Source organism: Salmo salar, unplaced genomic scaffold, assembly GCF_965601325.2.
Source record: "Salmo salar unplaced genomic scaffold, fSalSal1 ptg000587l, whole genome shotgun sequence".
NCBI lineage: Eukaryota > Metazoa > Chordata > Actinopteri > Salmoniformes > Salmonidae > Salmo > Salmo salar.
In genome coordinates this window covers 1,211,898-1,230,878 of record NW_027675427.1, presented here as the reverse complement: position 1 = coordinate 1,230,878, position 18,981 = coordinate 1,211,898, and the positions used below count along the sequence as shown (strand labels likewise).

The 18,981-nt window shown below is 41.0% G+C and overlaps 1 protein-coding gene across 1 annotated transcript; it reads right to left on the bottom strand.

Annotated features, from left to right (window-relative positions):
- Positions 1 to 13,216: 13,216 nt before the first annotated feature.
- On the bottom strand, positions 13,217 to 17,195 carry LOC145876416 (NLR family CARD domain-containing protein 3-like). The gene is made up of 3 exons (XM_082972191.1): positions 17,088 to 17,195; positions 16,732 to 16,960; positions 13,217 to 16,345 (listed from the first exon to the last, which is right to left on the bottom strand). The coding sequence occupies exons 2-3, from the start codon at positions 16,913 to 16,915 to the stop codon at positions 14,550 to 14,552; spliced, it is 1,980 nt and encodes a 659-aa protein (XP_082828317.1). The 5' UTR covers positions 16,916 to 16,960; positions 17,088 to 17,195; the 3' UTR covers positions 13,217 to 14,549.
- Between the last annotated feature and the right edge of the window lie 1,786 nt (positions 17,196 to 18,981).

The following is an 18,981-nucleotide window of genomic DNA, read 5'->3' as shown; positions in this document are numbered from 1 at the left end:
AAAGTGCTTTAATTTCTAAACGGTAAAACAGATATGTATGAAAATACCGTCAAATAAAAGGTGACATTCTGTAAGGTCACCTAATATGAAACATCTCAAATCCAAAATGCTGGAGGATAGCACCAAATGTAAAACTGTAAGCTTCACTGTCCAAACACATATGGTGTGGACTATGTGTGTCTGGTAAACACATGTGGATCTGGTGAACAGTTATCACTTGTTGACCAACTACAGGAATACTGACCTCAGAGTCTCCAGTCTGCAGTGGGGATTCCCCAGTCCAGCAGAGACCAGCTTCACTCCTGAATCCTTCAGGTCATTGTTACTCAGGTCCAGCTCTCTCAGGTGTGAGGGGTTTGACCTCGGAGCGGAGGCCAGAGAAGCACAGCCTTCCTCTGTGACTAGACAGCCTGACAGCCTGCAAAGAGTCAAATCATATTAAAATCACACTGCTATTCTTTGGTGGTGAAAATAGTGGCAGTATATTTCTTCAACATATTCAGATACATCAGTGTCCTGAAACCTGCCATATCTATTCGTAAATTAATGTATCATCATTAAAAATGACAAATGATCAAAGTATTGCCTGCAGATAGAAACATGTATAGTACAAATATTTGAGTAGACTGACCAGACCAGTTTAAAAGCAGTATCAGTCAAAAGACAGACAGTGAGGTATCAGATTTAGATTGTATTGAGTATACAGTCCACACCATATCTATTTTGACAGTGAAGCTAACATTTTAAATGTGGCTCTATACTCCAACATTTTGGATTTCAGATCAAATGTTTCATATGAGGTTACAGTATATAATGTCACCTTTTATTTGAGGGTATTTTAATACATACAGTTGAAGTCAGAAGTTTACATATACCTTAGCCAAATGCATTTAAACTCAATTTTTACAATTCCTGACATTTAATCCTAGTAAAAATCCCCTGTCTTAGGTCAGTTAGGATCACCACTTTATTTTAAGAATGTGAAATGTCAGAATAATAGTAGAGAAAATGATTAATTTCAGCTTTTATTTCTTTCATCACATTCCCAGTGGGTCAGAAGTTTACATACACTCAATTAGTATTTGGTAGCATTGCCTTTAAATGGTTTAACTTGGGTTAAACGTTTCGGGTAGCCTTCCACAAGCTTCCCACAATAAGTTGGGTGAATTTTGGCCCATTCCTCCTGAAAGAGCTGGTGTAACTGAGTCAGGTTTGTAGGCCTCTTGCTCGCACACGCTTTTTCAGTTCTGCCCACAAATTTTCTATAGGATTGAGGTCAAGGTTTTGTGATGGCCACTCCAATACCTTGACTTTGTTGTCCTTAATCCATTTTGCCACAACTTTGGAAGTATGCTTGGGGTCATTTTCCATTTGGAAGACCCATTTGTGACCAAGCTTTAACTTCCTGACTGATGTCTTGAGATGTTGCTTCAATATATCCACGTAATTTTCCGCCGTCATGATGCCATCTATTTTGTGAAGTGCACCAGTCCCTCCTGCAGCAAAACACCCCCACAACATGATGCTGCCACCCCCGGGCTTCACGGTTGGGATGGTGTTCTTCGGCTTGCAAGCCTCCCCCTTTTTCCTCCAAACATAACGATGGTCATTATGGCCAAACAGTTCTTGTATTGTTTCATCTGACCAGAGGACATTTCTTCAAAAAGTATGATCTTTGTCCCCATGTGCAGTTGCAAACTGTAGTCTGGCTTTTTTTATGGTGGTTTTGGAGCAGTGGCTTCGTCCTTGCAGAGCGGCCTTTCAGATTATGTCGATATAGGACTCGTTTTACTGTGGATATAGATACTTTTGTACCTGTTTCCTCCAACATCTTCACAAGGTCCTTTGCTGTTGTTCTGGGATTGATTTGCACCAAAGTAAGTTCATCTCTAGGAGACAGAACGCGTCTCCTTCCTGAGCGGAATGGCGGCTGTGTGGTCCCATGGTGTTTAGACTTGCGTACTATTGATTGAACAGATGAACGCGTTACATTCAGGCGTTTGGAAATTGTTCCCAAGGATGAACCATACTTGTGGAGGTCTACAATTTTTTTTCTGAGATCTTGGCTGATTTCTTTTCATTTTCCCATGATGTCAAGCAAAGAGGCACTGAGTTTGAAGGTAGGCCTTGAAATACATCCAAATGATGTCAATTAGCCTACCAGATGCTTCTAAAGCCATAACATGATTTTCTGGAATTTTCAATGCTGTTTAAAGGCACAGTCAACTTAGTGTATGTAAACTTCTGACCCACTGGAATTGTGATACAGTGAATTATAAGTGAAATAATCTGTCTAAAAACAATTGTTTCAAAAATTACTTGTGTCATGCACAAAGTAGATGTCCTAACCGACTTGCCAAAACTATATAGATTGTTAACAAGAAATTTGTGGAGAGGTTCAAAAACACGTTTTAATGACTCCAACCTAAGTGTATGTTAACTTCCGACTTCAACTGTATGTGATTGACGATTAAAAATTAAATTCTGATGATGCCATGATTAAGAAAAATCATGAATAAATCATGAATCAGAATGAGTGAGAAAGTTACAGAGGCTACAACAAAACATGCTAACCTCTCACCATTACCAATAACAGAGGCTACAACAAAACATGCTAACCTCTCACCATTACCAATAACAGAGGCTACAACAAAACATGCTAACCTCTCACCATTACCAATAACAGAGGCTACAACAAAACATGCTAACCTCTCACCATTACCAATAACAGAGGCTTCAACAAAACATGCTAACCTCTCACCATTACCAATAACAGAGGCTACAACAAAACATGCTAACCTCTCACCATTACCAATAACAGAGGCTACAACAAAACATGCTAACCTCTCACCATTACCAATAACAGAGGATACAACAAAACATGCTAACCTCTCACCATTACCAATAACAGAGGATACAACAAAACATGCTAACCTCTCACCATTACCAATAACAGAGGATACAACAAAACATGCTAACCTCTCACCATTACCAATAACAGAGGCTACAACAAAACATGCTAACCTCTCACCATTACCAATAACAGAGGCTACAACAAAACATGCTAACCTCTCACCATTACCAATTGCAGAGGCTACAACAAAACATGCTAACCTCTCACCATTACAAATAGCAGAGGCTACAACAAAACATGCTAACCTCTCACCATTACCAATAACAGAGACTACAACAAAACATGCTAACCTCTCACCATTACCAATAACAGAGGCTACAACAAAACATGCTAACCTCTCACCATTACCAATAACAGAGGCTACAACAAAACATGCTAACCTCTCACCATTACCAATAACAGAGGCTACAACAAAACATGCTAACCTCTCACCATTACCAATAACAGAGGCTACAACAAAACATGCTAACCTCTGACCATTACCAATAACAGAGGCTACAACAAAACATGCTAACCTCTCACCATTACCAATAACAGAGGCTACAACAAAACATGCTAACCTCTCACCATTACCAATAACAGAGGCTACAACAAAACATGCTAACCTCTCACCATTACCAATAACAGAGGATACAACAAAACATACTAACCTCTCACCATTACCAATAACAGAGGCTACAGCAAAACATGCTAACCTCTCACCATTACCAGTAACAGAGGCTACAACAAAACACGCTAACCTCTCACCATTACCAATAACAGAGGATACAACAAAACATGCTCACCTCTCACCATTACCAATAACAACAGCTACAACAAAACATGCTAACCTCTCACCATTACCAATAACAGAGAATACAACAAAACATGCTAACCTCTCACCATTACCAATAAAGGAGGCTACAACAAAACATGCTAACCTCTCACCATTACCAATAACAGAGGATACAACAAAACATACTAACCTCTCACCATTACCAATAACAGAGGCTACAACAAAACATGCTAACCTCTCACAATTACCAATAACAGAGGCTACAACAAAACATGCTAACCTCTCACCATTACCAATAACAGAGGCTACAACAAAACATGCTAACCTCTCACCATTACCAATAACAGAGGGGGTTTGATCTTTGTGCCTCCGTTTCTCATTTATCATCATTCACGATTCATTCATGGTTATTCATAATCATGGTAGCATCCACATGAATGTAGAAGTCACTGACAATAAAAGTGAATTGACGCCAAAATGACAAGAGACATTATTTACTATTCAGTATCTATTAGGAAAAACATCATCCAAAACACAACCAAGACCAACTGCAAATGAATTCAACAAGTTAGTAGAATCACAAGCCTCACTGCAGGTGTCAGGAATCCCGCTTCCTGAGTCTGTTTCTGCCTGAGCTGACTGTTTTCTGTTTGGAGTCTAAGGGTGCGTTCAGAAACCTATCTGGTTGCCAGGCGACGAAGTTAGGCGGGAGATCTAGTGATATTATTACCCTATCTGGTTGCTAGGCAACGAAGTTAGGCGGGAGATCTAGTGATATTATTACCCTATCTGGTTGCCAGGCGACGAAGTTAGGCGGGAGATCTAGTGATTACCCTACACCTGCATCTCATCAACCTTCTGCACACCTGGTCCTGATCATCACCTCTTCATAAGCCCTGAGCTGACATCCATTCCCTGCTGGATCGTTAGCAACGAACAGCCTCATGTTTCCTGAGCTAGTCTTGTTGTTTTGTTCTTGTTACTGGTTACTCACCCCCCGTTTACTCTGTCTACAGTCATCCTCCCGGAACATTCAACTCCCTTACCTGGCCGTCGGTGGATACAGTGACGTCATTGAATCCACCCATCTACTCTCATCAACTCACCTCCGCTTCGTCTCCTGGATCACTCAAATTACACATCAAGACTACCAATAAATACTCACCTTCATTTTACTCACCTTGTCCTGGTCTGCTTCTGGGTTCTGTCTTAGAGAAACGTGACAGCGGGCATGGAATATGGGACAACATGCTAAACTTATGACTACTTTAATACACTATAAGTAATATGTCCGAATAATTACGACTTTTTCAAATGGGAGAACTACATGCATAAAGTACTTTCATATCTGATAATACTGACCTCAGAGTCTCCAGTTTACAGTGGGGATTCCCCAGTCCAGCAGAGAGCAGCTTCACTCCTGAATCCTTCAGGTCATTGTTACTCAGGTCCAGCTCTCTCAGGTGTGAGGGGTTTGAACTGAGAACTGAGGCCAACACTTTACAGGATGTCTTTCTGAGTTTACAGCCTGACAGCCTGCAAAGAGTCAAATCATATTAAAATCACACTGCTATTCTTTGGTGGTGAAAATAGTAGCAGTATAATTTTTCAACATATGAAACCTTCCATATCTATTCGTAAATGAATGTATCATTAAAAATGACAAATGATCAAAGTATTGCCTGCAGATAGAAACATGTATAGTACAAATATTTGAGTAGACTGACCAGACCAGTTTAAAAGCAGTATCAGTCAAAAGACAGACAGTGAGGTATCAGATTTAGATTGTATTGAGTATACAGTCCACACCATATCTATTTTGACAGTGAAGATAACATTTTAAATGAGGCTCTAAACTCCAACATTTTGGATTTCAGATCAAATGTTTCATATGAGGTGACAGTATATAATGTCACCTTTTATTTGAGGATATTTTCATACATATCTGTTTCACCATTTAGAAAAATGAAAGCACTTTATGTATCTAGTCCCCCTATTTAAAGAAGTCATATGTTTTCTGACCAATTAACTCATAGTGTATTAAATTAGTCAAATGATTAGTATTTGGTCCCATATTCTTTGACTGCAATGACTACATCAAGCCTGTGACTGCCATGATCGAGAAAGATCATGAATAATAATGAGTGAGAGAGTTACAGAGGATACAACAAAACATGCTAACCTCTCACCATTACCAATAACAGAGGCTACAACAAAACATGCTAACCTCTCACCATTACCAATAACAGAGGCTACAACAAAACATGCTAACCTCTCACCATTACCAATAACAGAGGCTTCAACAAAACATGCTAACCTCTCACCATTACCAATACAGAGGCTACAACAAAACATGCTAACCTCTCACCATTACCAATAACAGAGGCTACAACAAAACATGCTAACCTCTCACCATTACCAATAACAGAGGATACAACAGAACATGCTAACCTCTCACCATTACCAATAACAGAGGCTACAACAAAACATGCTAACCTCTCACCATTACCAATAACAGAGGCTACAACAAAACATGCTAACATCTCACCATTACCAATGACAGAGGGGGTATGATCTTTGTACCTCTGTAAATTTCTCATTCCTCATTATTCACGACTAATTCCTGATTATTCATAATCATGGTAGCATCCACATGAATGTAGAAGTGTTCAGAAACATCTTCTATTCTTACTGACAATACAAGTGAAGTGACTCCAAAATGACAGGACATTATTCACCATTCAGTTTCTATTAGGAAAAATATAATCCTAAACACAACCAAGACAAACTGGAAATGAATTCAACAAGTTAGTAGAATCACACGCTTGATGTAATCACTGCAGGTATGGAATATTGGACCCAACACTAAACTTTTGACTAAATTAATTTGTCCAAATAATTAAGACTTCTTCAAATAGGAGAACTAAACTCAGCAAAAAAAGAAACGTCCTCTCACTGTCATTTGCGTTTATTTTCATCAAACTTAACATGTGTAAATATTTGTATGAACATAACAACATTCAACAACTATGACATAAACTGAACAAGTTCCACAGACATGTGACTCACAGAAATGGAATAATGTGTCCCTGAACAAAGGGGGGTCAAAATCAAAAGTAACAGTCAGTATCTGGTGTGGCCACCAGCTGCATTAAGTACTGCAGTGCATCTCCTCCTCATGGACTGCACCAGATTTGCCAGTTCTTGATGTGAGATGTTACCCCACTCTTCCACCAAGGCACCTGCAAGTTCCTGGACATTTTGGGGGGGAATGGCCTTAGCCCTCACCCTCCGATCCAACAGGTCCCAGATGTGCTCAATGGGATTGAGATCCGGGCTCTTCGCTGGCCATGGCAGAACACTGACATTCCTGTCTTGCAGGAAATCACGCACAGAACAAGCTGTATGGCTGGTGGCATTGTCATGCTGCAGGGTCATGTCAGGATGAGCCTGCAGGAAGGGTACCACATGAGAGAGGAGGATGTCTTCCCTGTAACGCACATCGTTGAGATTGCCTGCAATGACAACAAGCTCAGTCCGGTGATGCTGTAACACACTGCCCCAGACCATGACGGACCCTCCACCTCCAAATCGATCCCGCTCCAGAGTACAGGCCTCGGTGTAACGCTCATTCCTTCGACGATAAACGCGAATCCGACCATCACCCCTGGTGAGCCAAAACCTCGACTCGTCAGTGAAGAGCACTTTTTGCCAGTCCTGTCTGGTCCAGCGATGGTGGGTTTGTGCCCATAGGTGACGTTGTTGCCGGTGATGTCTGGTGAGGACCTGCCTTACAACAGGTCTACAAGCCCTCAGTCCAGTCTATCTCAGCCTGTTGCGGACAGTCTGAGGACTGATGGAGGGATTGTGCATTCCTGGTGTAACTCGGGCAGTTGTTGCCATCCTGTACCTGTCCCGCAGGTGTGATGTTCGGATGTACCGATCCTGCGCAGGTGTTGTTACACGTGACCCTGCCACTGTGAGGACGATCAGCTGTCCGTCCTGTCTCCCTGTAGCGCTGTCTAAGGCGTCTCATAGTACGAACATTGCAATTTATTGCCCTGGCCACATCTGCAGTCCTTGTGCCTCCTTGCAGCATGCCTAAGGCACGTTCACGCAGATGAGCAGGGACCCTGGGCATCTTTCTTTTGGTGTTTTTCAGAGTCAGTAGAAAGGCCTCTTTCGTGTCCTAAGATTTCATAACTGTGACCTTCATTGCCTACCATCTGTAAGCTGTTAGTGTCTTAACGACCGTTCCACAGGTGCATGTTCATTAATTGTTTATGGTTCATTGAACAAGCATGGGGAAACAGTGCTTAAACCCTTTACAATGAAGATCTGTGAAGTTATTTGGATTTTTACGAATTATCTTTGAAAGACAGGGTCCTGAAAAAGGGATGTTTCTTTTTTTGTTGAGTTTAGATGCATAAAGTGCTTTCATATCTAAACGGTAAAAAATACAGTCTTGGCCAAAAGTTTTGAGAATGACACAAATATTAATTTTCACAAAGTCTGCTGCCTCAGTTTGTATGATGGCAATTTGCATATACTCCAGAATGTTATGAAGAGTGATCAGATAAATTGCAAATAATTGCCAAGTCCCTCTTTGCCATGCAAATGAACTGAATCCCCAAAAAACATTTCCACTGCATTTCAGCCCTGCCACAAAAGGACCAGCTGACATCATGTCAGTGATTCTCTCGGTAACACAGGTGTGAGTGTTGACGAGGACAAGGCTGGAGATCACTCTGTCATGCTGATTGTGTTTGCATAACAGACTGGAAGCTTCAAAAGGAGGGTGGTGCTTGGAATCATTGTTCTTCCTCTGTCAACATGGTTACCTGCAAGGAAACACGTGTCATCATCATTGCTTTGCACACAAAGGGCTTCACAGGCAAGGATATTGCTGCCAGTAAGATTGCACCTAAATCAACCATTTATCGGATCATCAAGAACTTCAAGGAGAGCGGTTCAATTGTTGTGAAGAAGGCTTCAGGGCGCCCAAGAAAGTCCAGCAAACGCCAGGACCGTCTCCTAAAGTTGATTCAGCTGCGGGATCGGGGCACCACCAGTACAGAGCTTGCTCAAGAATGGCAGCAGGCAGGTGTGAGTGCATCTGCACGCACAGTGAGGCGAAGACTTTCGGAGGATGGCCTGGTGTCAAGAAGGGCAGCAAAGAAGCAACTTCTCTCCAGGAAAAACATCAGGGACAGACTGATATTCTGCAAAAGGTACAGGGATTGGATTGCTGAGGACTGGGGTAAGTCATTTTTTCTGATGAATCCCCTTTCTGATTGTTTGTGAGGCATCCGGAAAAAAGCTTGTCTGGAGAAGGCAAGGTGAGAGCTACCATCAGTCCTGTGTCATGCCAACAGTAAAGCATCCTGAGACCATTCATGTGTGGGGTTGCTTCTCAGCCAAGGGAGTGGGCTCACTCACAATTTTGCCAAAGAACACAGCATGAATAAAGAATGGTACCAACACATCCTCCGAGAGCAACTTCTCCCAACCAGTCAGGAACAGTTTGGTGACGAACAATGCCTTTTCCAGCATGATGGAGCACTTTGCCATAAGGCAAAAGTGATAACTAAGTGGCTCTGGGAACAAAACATTGATATTTTGGGTCCATGGCCAGGAAACTCCCCAGACCTTAATCCCATTGAGAACTTGTGGTCAATCCTCAAGAGGCAGGTGGACAAACAAAAACCCACAAATTCCGACAAACTCCAAGCATTGATTATGCAAGAATGGGCTGCCATCAGTCAGGATGTGGCCCAGAGGTTAATTGACAGCATGCCAGGGCAGATTGCAGAGGTCTTGGAAAAGAATGGTCAGCACTGCAAATATTGACTCATTGCTTCAACTTCATATGATTGTCAATAAAAGCCTTTGACACTTATGAAATGCTTGTAATTATACTTCAGTATTCCATAGTAACATCTGACAAAAATATCTAAAGACACTGAAGCAGCAGACTTTGTGAAAATTAATATTTGTGTCATTCTCAAAACTTGTGGCCACGACTGTATATGTATGAACACCTTTAAACAAAAGGTGACGTTCTGTACTGTCACCTAATATCCAACATTCTATCTCAAATCCAAAATGCTGGAGCATAGCACCAAATGTAAAACTGTAAGCTTCACTGTCCAAACACATATGGTGTGGACTATGTGTGTCTGGTAAACACATGTGGATCTGGTGAACAGTTATCACTTGTTGACCAACTACAGGAATACTGACCTCAGAGTCTCCAGTTTACAGTGGGGATTCCCCAGTCCAGCAGAGAGCAGCTTCACTCCTGAATCCTTCAGGTCATTGTTACTCAGGTCTAGCTCTCTCAGGTGTGAGGGGTTTGACCTCAGAGCTGAGACCAGAGAATCACAGCCTTCCTCTGTGACTCCACAGCCTGACAGCCTGCAAAGAGTCAAATCATATTAAAATCACACTGCTATGCTTTGGTGGTGAAAATAGTGGCAGTATCATTTTTCAACATATTCAGATATCAGTGTCCTGAAACCTTTCATATCTATTCGTAAATGAATGTATCATCATTAAAAATGACAAATTATCAAAGTTTTGCCTGCAGATAGAAACATGTATAATACAAATATTTGAGTAGACTGACCAGACCAGTTTAAAAGCAGTATCAGTCAAAAGACAGACAGTGAGGTATCAGATTTAGATTGTATTGAGTATATAGTCCACACATATCTATTTTGACAGTGAAGATAACATTTTAAATGTGGCTCTAAACTCCAACATTTTGGATTTCACATCAAATGTTTCATATGAGGTGATAGTATATAATGTCACCTTTTATTTGAGGATATTTTAATACATACAGTTGAAGTCAGAAGTTTACATATACCTTAGCCAAATGCATTTAAACTCAATTTTTACAATTCCTGACATTTAATCCTAGTAAAAGTCCCCTGTCTTAGGTCAGTTAGGATCACCACTTTCTTTTAAGAATGTGAAATGTCAGAATAATAGTAGAGAAAATGATTAATTTCAGCTTTTATTTCTTTCATCACATTCCCAGTGGGTCAGAAGTTTACATACACTCAATTAGTATTTGGTAGCATTGCCTTTAAATGGTTTAACTTGGGTTAAACGTTTCGGGTAGCCTTCCACAAGCTTCCCACAATAAGTTGGGTGAATTTTGGCCCATTCCTCCTGACAGAGCTGGTGTAACTGAGTCAGGTTTGTAGGCCTCTTGCTCGCACACGCTTTTTCAGTTCTGCCCACAAATTTTCTATAGGATTGAGGTCAAGGTTTTGTGATGGCCACTCCAATACCTTGACTTTGTTGTCCTTAATTCATTTTGCCACAACTTTGGAAGTATGCTTGGGGTCATTGTCCATTTGGAAGACCCATTTGTGACCAAGCTTTAACTTCCTGACTGATGTCTCGAGATGTTGCTTCAATATTTCCACAATTTTCCTCCCTCATGATGCCATCTATTTTGTGAAGTGCACCAGTCCCTCCTGCAGCAAAGCACCCACACAACATGATGCTGCCACCGCCGTGCTTCACAGTTGGGATGGTATGATGGCTGTGTGGTCCCATGGTGTTTAGACTTGCATACTATTGATTGAACGTATTACCTTCAGGCGTTTGGAAATTGCTCCCAAGGATGAAGCAGACTTGTGGAGGTCTACAATTTTTTTTTCTGAGATTTTGGCTGATTCGTTTTCATTTTCCCATGATGTCAAGCAAAGAGGCACTGAGTTTGAAGGTAGGCCTTGAAATACATCCAAATTATGTCAATTAGTCTATCAGATGCTTCTAAAGCCATGACATAATTTTCTGGAATTTTCCAAGCTGTTTAAAGGCACAGTCAACTTAGTCTATGTAAACTTCTGACCCACTGGAATTGTGATACAGTGAATTATAAGTGAAATAATCTGTCTGTAATCAATTGTTTCAAAAATTACTTGTGTCATGCACAAAGTAGATGTCCTAACCAACTTTCCAAAACTATATAGTTTGTTAACAAGAAATTTGTGGAGAGGTTCAAAAACACGTTTTAATGACTCCAACCTAAGTGTATGTACACTTCCGACTTCAACTGTATGTGATTGACGATTAAAAATTAAATTCTGATGATGCCATGATTAAGAAAAATCATGAATAAATCATGAATCTGAATGAGTGAGAAAGTTAAGAGGCTAAAACAAAACATGCTAACCTCTCACCATTACCAATAACAGAGGCTACAACAAAACATGCTAACCTCTCACCATTACCAATAACAGAGGATACAACAAAACATGCTAACCTCTCACCATTACCAATAACAGAGACTACAACAAAACATGCTAACCTCTCACCATTACCAATAACAGAGGCTACAACAAAACATGCTAACCTCTCACCATTACCAATAGCAGAGGCTACAACAAAACATGATAACCTCTCACCATTACCAATAGCAGAGGCTACAACAAAACATGCTAACCTCTCACCATTACCAATAACAGAGGCTACAACAAAACATGCTAACCTCTCACCATTAGCAATAACAGAGGATACAACAAAACATGCTAACCTCTCACCATTACCAATAACAGAGGCTACAACAAAACATACTAACCTCTCACCATTACCAATAAGAGAGGCTACAACAAAACATGCTAACCTCTCACATTACAAATAACAGAGGCTACAACAAAACATGCTAACCTCTCACCATTACCAATAACAGAGGCTACAACAAAACAGCTAACATCTCACCATTACCAATTACAGAGGCTACAACAAAACATGCTAACCTCTCACCACTACCAATAACAGAGGCTACAACAAAACATGCTAACCTCTCACCATTACCAATAACAGAGACTACAACAAAACATGCTAACCTCTCACCACTACCAATAACAGAGGCTACAACAAAACATGCTAACCTCTCACCATTACCAATAACAGAGGCTACAACAAAACATGCTAACCTCTCACCATTACCAATAACAGAGGCTACAACAAAACATGCTAACCTCTCACCATTACCAATAACAGAGGATACAACAAAACATGCTAACCTCTAACCATTACCAATAACAGAGGCTACAACAAAACATGCTAACCTCTCACCATTACCAATAACAGAGGATACAACAAAACATGCTAACCTCTCACCATTACCAATAACAGAGACTACAACAAAACATGCTAACCTCTCACCATTACCAATAACAGAGGCTACAACAAAACATGCTAACCTCTCACCATTACCAATAACAGAGGCTACAACAAAACATGCTAACCTCTCACCATTACCAATAACAGAGGCTACAACAAGACATGCTAACCTCTCACCATTACCAATAACAGAGGCTACAACAAAACATGCTAACCTCTCACCATTACCAATAACAGAGGCTACAACAAAACATGCTAACCTCTCACCATTACCAATAACAGAGGCTACAACAAAACATGCTAACCTCTCACCATTACCAATAACAGAGGATACAACAAAACATGCTAACCTCTCACCATTACCAATAACAGAGGCTACAACAAAACATGCTAACCTCTCACCATTACCAATAACAGAGGCTACAACAAAACATGCTAACCTCTCACCATTACCAATAACAGAGGGGGTTTGATCTTTGTTAGTAGAATCACAAGCCTCACTGCAGGTGTCAGGAATCCCGCTTCCTGAGTCTGTTTCTGCCTGAGCTGACTGTTTTTTGTTTGGTGTCTAAGGGTGCGTTCAGAAACCTATCTGGTTGCTAGGCAACGAAGTTAGGCGGGAGATCTAGTGATATTATTACCCTGTCTGGTTGCCAGGCGACGAAGTTAGGCGGGAGATCTAGTGATTACCCTACACCTGCATCTCATCAACCTTCTGCACACCTGGTCCTGATCATCACCTCTTCATAAGCCCTGAGCTGACATCTATTCCCTGCTGGATCGTTAGCAACGAACAGCCTCATGTTTCCTGAGCTAGTCTTGTTGTTTTGTTCTTGTTACTGGTTACTCACTCCCCGTTTACTCTGTCTACAGTCATCCTCCCGGAACATTCAACTCCCTTACCTGGCCGTCGGTGGTTTCAGTGACGTCATTGAATCCACCCATCTACTCTCATCAACTCACCTCCGCTGCCGCTTCGTCTCCTGGATCACTCAAATTACACATCAAGACTACCAATAAATACTCACCTTCATTTTACTCACCTTGTCCTGGTCTGCTTCTGGGTTCTGTCTTAGAGAAACATGACAGCAGGCATGGAATATGGGACAACATGCTAAACTTATGACTACTTTAATACACTATAAGTAATATGTCCGAATAATTACGACTTTTTCAAATGGGAGAACTACATGCATAAAGTACTTTCATATCTGATAATACTGACCTCAGAGTCTCCAGTTTACAGTGGGGATTCCCCAGTACAGCAGAGAGCAGCTTCACTCCTGAATCCTTTAGGTCATTGTTACTCAGGTCCAGCTCTCTCAGGTGTGAGGGGTTTGACCTCAGAGCTGAGACCAGAGAATCACAGCCTTCCTCTGTGACTCCACAGCCTGACAGCCTGCAAAGAGTCTAATCATATTAAAACCACACTGCTATTCTTTGGAGACAAAGAGATCATTACTTCAAACACATTGTTAATTTAGTGTAGAAGGACAATGGCAGATGCATTTGGTTAATTCTCCCAAACAACATATAGATTCTTCTTCTGTCTCCTAGAATTGTATGGTCATATTGTTATACTATACTAATGTGAAAATCAATGCATTTATTCAATGTTTTCAATATAATATTATACACATATTATAATGCATATTTTTCTTTAACCTGAATATTTCTTCCTGATGAATACTTCTTATATGTCATTTTATGTACTCACAGAACAGCTCTGGAGGCTTTGACCACTGGCAGCAGCCTCAGAAGACCTTCCTCTGATCTGGAGTATTTCTTCAGGTCAAACACATCCAGCTCCTTTTCTGAAGTCAGCAACACAAAGACCAGAGCTGACCACTGTGCAGGTGACAGGTTGGGTTTTGAGACACTTCCTGAGCTCAGGTAGCTTTGGATCTCCTCCACTAGAGAATGGTCATTCAGTTCATTCAGACAGTGGAACAGATTGATGCACCTCTCTGGAGAGGGATTCTCCCTGATCTTCTCCTTGATGTACTTGACTGTTTTTTCATGGGTCTTTGAGCTGCTTCTTGTCTTTGTCAGTAGATCTCGTAAGTGCTTCTGATTGGACTCCAGTGAGAGTCCCAGAAGGAAGCGGAGGAAAAGGTCCAGGTTTCCCATCTCACTGTGTAAGGCTTTATCCACAGCACTCTTGTAGAAAGAAACTTCAGACTTGTCTCTGAACAGCACAGAAAGGTTCCTGGACGTTGATTGCGGTTCGGCCATTAGATTCTCATTGTTGTTGATGAATGAGAGGAACACATATACAGCAGCCAGAAACTCCTGAATGCTCAGATGAACAAAGCAGTACACCTTGTCTTGGTACAGAACACATTCCTCTTTAAAGAGCTGTGTGCACAATCCTGAGTACACCGAGGCTTCATTGACATCAATGCCAGCCTCTTTCAGGTCTTCTTCATAGAAAATCAGATTGCCATTCACAAGCTGTTGAAAAGCCAGTTTTCCCAGTGACAGAATGCTCTCTTTATTCCAGTGGGGACCTGTCTCTTCTTCCCCAAGATACTTTTCATCCTTCTGTTTGGTATAAAACTCCACAAGGTGTGTGTACATATCAGTCAGAGTCTTGGGCATCTCTTCTCTCTTATGTTTCAGCATGTGTTCGAGGACTGTTGCAGAAATCCAACAGAAGACTGGAATGTGGCACATGATGTGGAGGCTCCTTGATGTCTTTATGTGTGAGATGATTCTGCTGGCCAGGTCCTCATCACTGAATCTCTTTCTGAAGTACTCCTCCTTCTGTGGGTCATTGAACCCTCGTACCTCTGTCACCTGGTCAACACACCCTGAAGGGATCTTATTGGCTGCTGCAGGTCGGGTAGTTATCCAGAGGAGAGCAGAGGGAAGCAGATTTCCCTTGATGAGATTTGTCAGCAGAACATCCACTGAGGTTGACTCTGTGACGTCCCAACAGATCTTGTTCTTCTGGAAGTCTAGGGGCAGTCGGCACTCATCCAGACCATCAAAGATGAACAGAACTTTGTACTTGTCGAAGTTTGAGATTCTTGATTGTTTGGTTTCCATTGAGAAGTGATTAAGAAGTTCAATGAAAGTGTGTTTGTCCCCTTTCATCAAATTCAGCTCCCGAAAAGGGAATGAAAACACAAATTGAACATCCTGATTTGCTTTTCCTTCAGCCCAGTCCAGAATGAACTTCTGCACAGAGACTGTTTTTCCAATGCCAGCGACTCCCTTTGTCAGCACAGTTCTGATACGTTTGTCTTGTCCAGTTAAGGGTTTGAAGATGTCGTTACATTTGATTGCAGTCTCTGGTCTTGCTTGTTTCCTGGTTGTTGTCTCAATCTGTCTCAGCTCATGTTCATTATTGACCTCTCCTGTTCCTCCCTCTGTGATGTAGAGCTCTGTGTAGATCTTATTGAGAAGTGTTGGGTTTCCTTGTTTAGCGATCCCCTCAAATACACATTGAAACTTCTTCTTTAGATTAGATTTGAGTTCACGTTGGCAAATCACAGCAAGCTCATCTGAATGAAGAAATAACACAGAGGATATTAATATTACGTCTGTTTTAATGTCTACAGTATTGAAGGACTGTTAAAGTTTTAAAATAATAATTTATTCTCTTAAGTGACTGTATAAATGTATCAATGTTTTCTTAATGCATTACAGACTGGTGTGACTGATTATATTATTATTGGTGTTATTGATGGTATTATTAATGTTGTCTCTCTCTGTCTCTCTCTCTAAATTAATCAACACAACACATCCCTTCTGCTACTTGATGAGGTCACAAGGTGTTGTGTTAAGGTTGCTACAATATCATTGAGTTACACAGCTACTTTAGCTGTACTTTAGCCACAGCTTTTAAATGTTATAAAACAGCATTCAACATGAGGCAGACATATCTTACATTTCTCCAGTGTGTCAGCAAGCTCCTTCCGGTTCATTTTCCTCAGGACGTGCAGTGTGATCTTCAGAGCCCCCTCTCTGGCACTGCTCTCCTGCTTCTCATCTTCAGCATCCACCACTTCCTCCTCCTGCTTCTGACTCTCAAAGCCTTCTGGGAGTTCAGGACCAAGAATCCTCTTGAACATCTTCAGCTCGTTCTTCACAAATGTTATAATTTTCTCTTCAAGCAACTGAAATAAATCAAGTAAATAAGTTAAGCAAGAGAAGAAATGCTTTCTCATTAACACATGAATTAATAATTGAAAGAAACATTACTTGAGGAAAACAAAAACAAATGTACATAACAGGATCACATACACTGAATATAGAGTCCAGGTCTGTTTGATGACTCTGGGAAGACTGACCACTGAGAATCTCTGACTCTGATCTCTCCTGTTGGTTTCTGTGGACAAAACATGAGATTACAGTACACACACACACACACACACACACACACACACACACACACACACTGTTTTAGGACTATGAAAATGGACTAAAGTAGGAGAAATGACTAGAGACAGTGTTGTTTAACACACTGACCATGACCCATGAGTTCTTCTTACCTTTGTTCAGTAGAAAAGTCTCCCTCTCTAAAGTGTATAGGATGATTCATAGACTTGTCACTCTTCATGGACACACAGCTGGGAACAGGGGAGGCTGGTCTCTCCTGCTTGATTGGTCTTCAACACAACAGAGACAAACATTACATCTCTCATCTACTCTGATCTCAGATGGGGAACATAAGAAGAGTTCCAAAACGCAACATATCACTTTACAGAAATGAGCTTTTATTGTTTAAAGAAATTATGTATAAATTATTACATCTCTCACAGACAAGGATTTGTTTCAAATCTATCACTTGATGGTTTCATTTCAGAGAGACAAAAATCTTTTTTTTTATGCAAAATGCTATATATCTCCCTCACTCTCAAATGTGACCGACCGGCTCAATTTGGTCATTAACTAAATAACTACATATATAGTGATTTTGGTTTATGTCAGTTTAATTGTTTGTTATGTATAAGTTGTTATTTTATGATTGTAAGTGATAAAATTAACTAGTAATTCTCAGTAATTACTACTTTAGTAAGGAATAACACATTTTTTCAGCACTACTGCAGTTGCTAAATAATTCCAATAGATGGGAACATAAGACCACAATGACATTTCAGAATATTAGTTTAGTTTTCTCCCTGGATACACCACCACTCCCCGCGCTTCCTGCAGAACCCCTGCAGTACCTCCGCAGACCCCGGATTGAGAACCCCTGATTTAGCAGATGCTCTTATCCAGAGAGATTTACAGTAACTGCATTCACCTTAAGATAGCTATTTATTTAGGAAATAAACTTAGTTAATTATTCATAAAATTGTCATCTTACCTCTTAGCTTTGGTGTTATGTCCGCCAGAGAGATGCATTTTGGAGGCAGGGCCCCCCTTCTCTCTCTCGCCAGAGAGACTCATTTTAGAGGCAGGGCCCCCCTCCTCTCTCTCCCCAGAGAGACTCATTTTAGAGGCAGGACCCCCCTCCTCTCTCTCCCCAGGGAGACTCATTTTAGAGAACTGACCCCTAAACAGAGATCCAACATGTTGGTTGTGGTTAACACAGTGACGTCCTAAACAGAGATCCAGCATGTTGGTTGTGGTTAACACAGTGACAACTAAACAGAGATCCAGCATGTTGGTTGTGGTTAACACAGTAACAACTAAACAGAGATCCAGCATGTTGGTTGTGGTTAACACAGTGACAACTAAACAGAGATCCAGCATGTTGATTGTGGTTAACACAGTGACAACTAAACAGAGATCCAGCATGTTGGTTGTGGTTAACACAGTGACTAATTCTTGAATGTCAATTGTTCTCATTCATTCATTATCTCTTTGAGAAATATATTTTTAACAACTTTCTCTTTTACTTCACTACATTCATGAAGAAAATGATGTACTTTTTACTCCATACATTTTCCCTGACACCCAAAAGTACTCGTTACATGTTGAATGCTTAGCAGGACAGAAAACGGTCCAATTTGAACACTTATCAAGAGAACATCCCTACTGCCTCTGATCTGGAGGACTCACTAAACAGAGAACATCCCTGGTCATCCCTACTGCCTCTGATCTGGAGGACTCACTAAACAGAGAACATCCCTGGTCATCCCTACTGCCTCTGATCTGGAGGACTCACTAAACAGAGAACATCCCTGGTCAT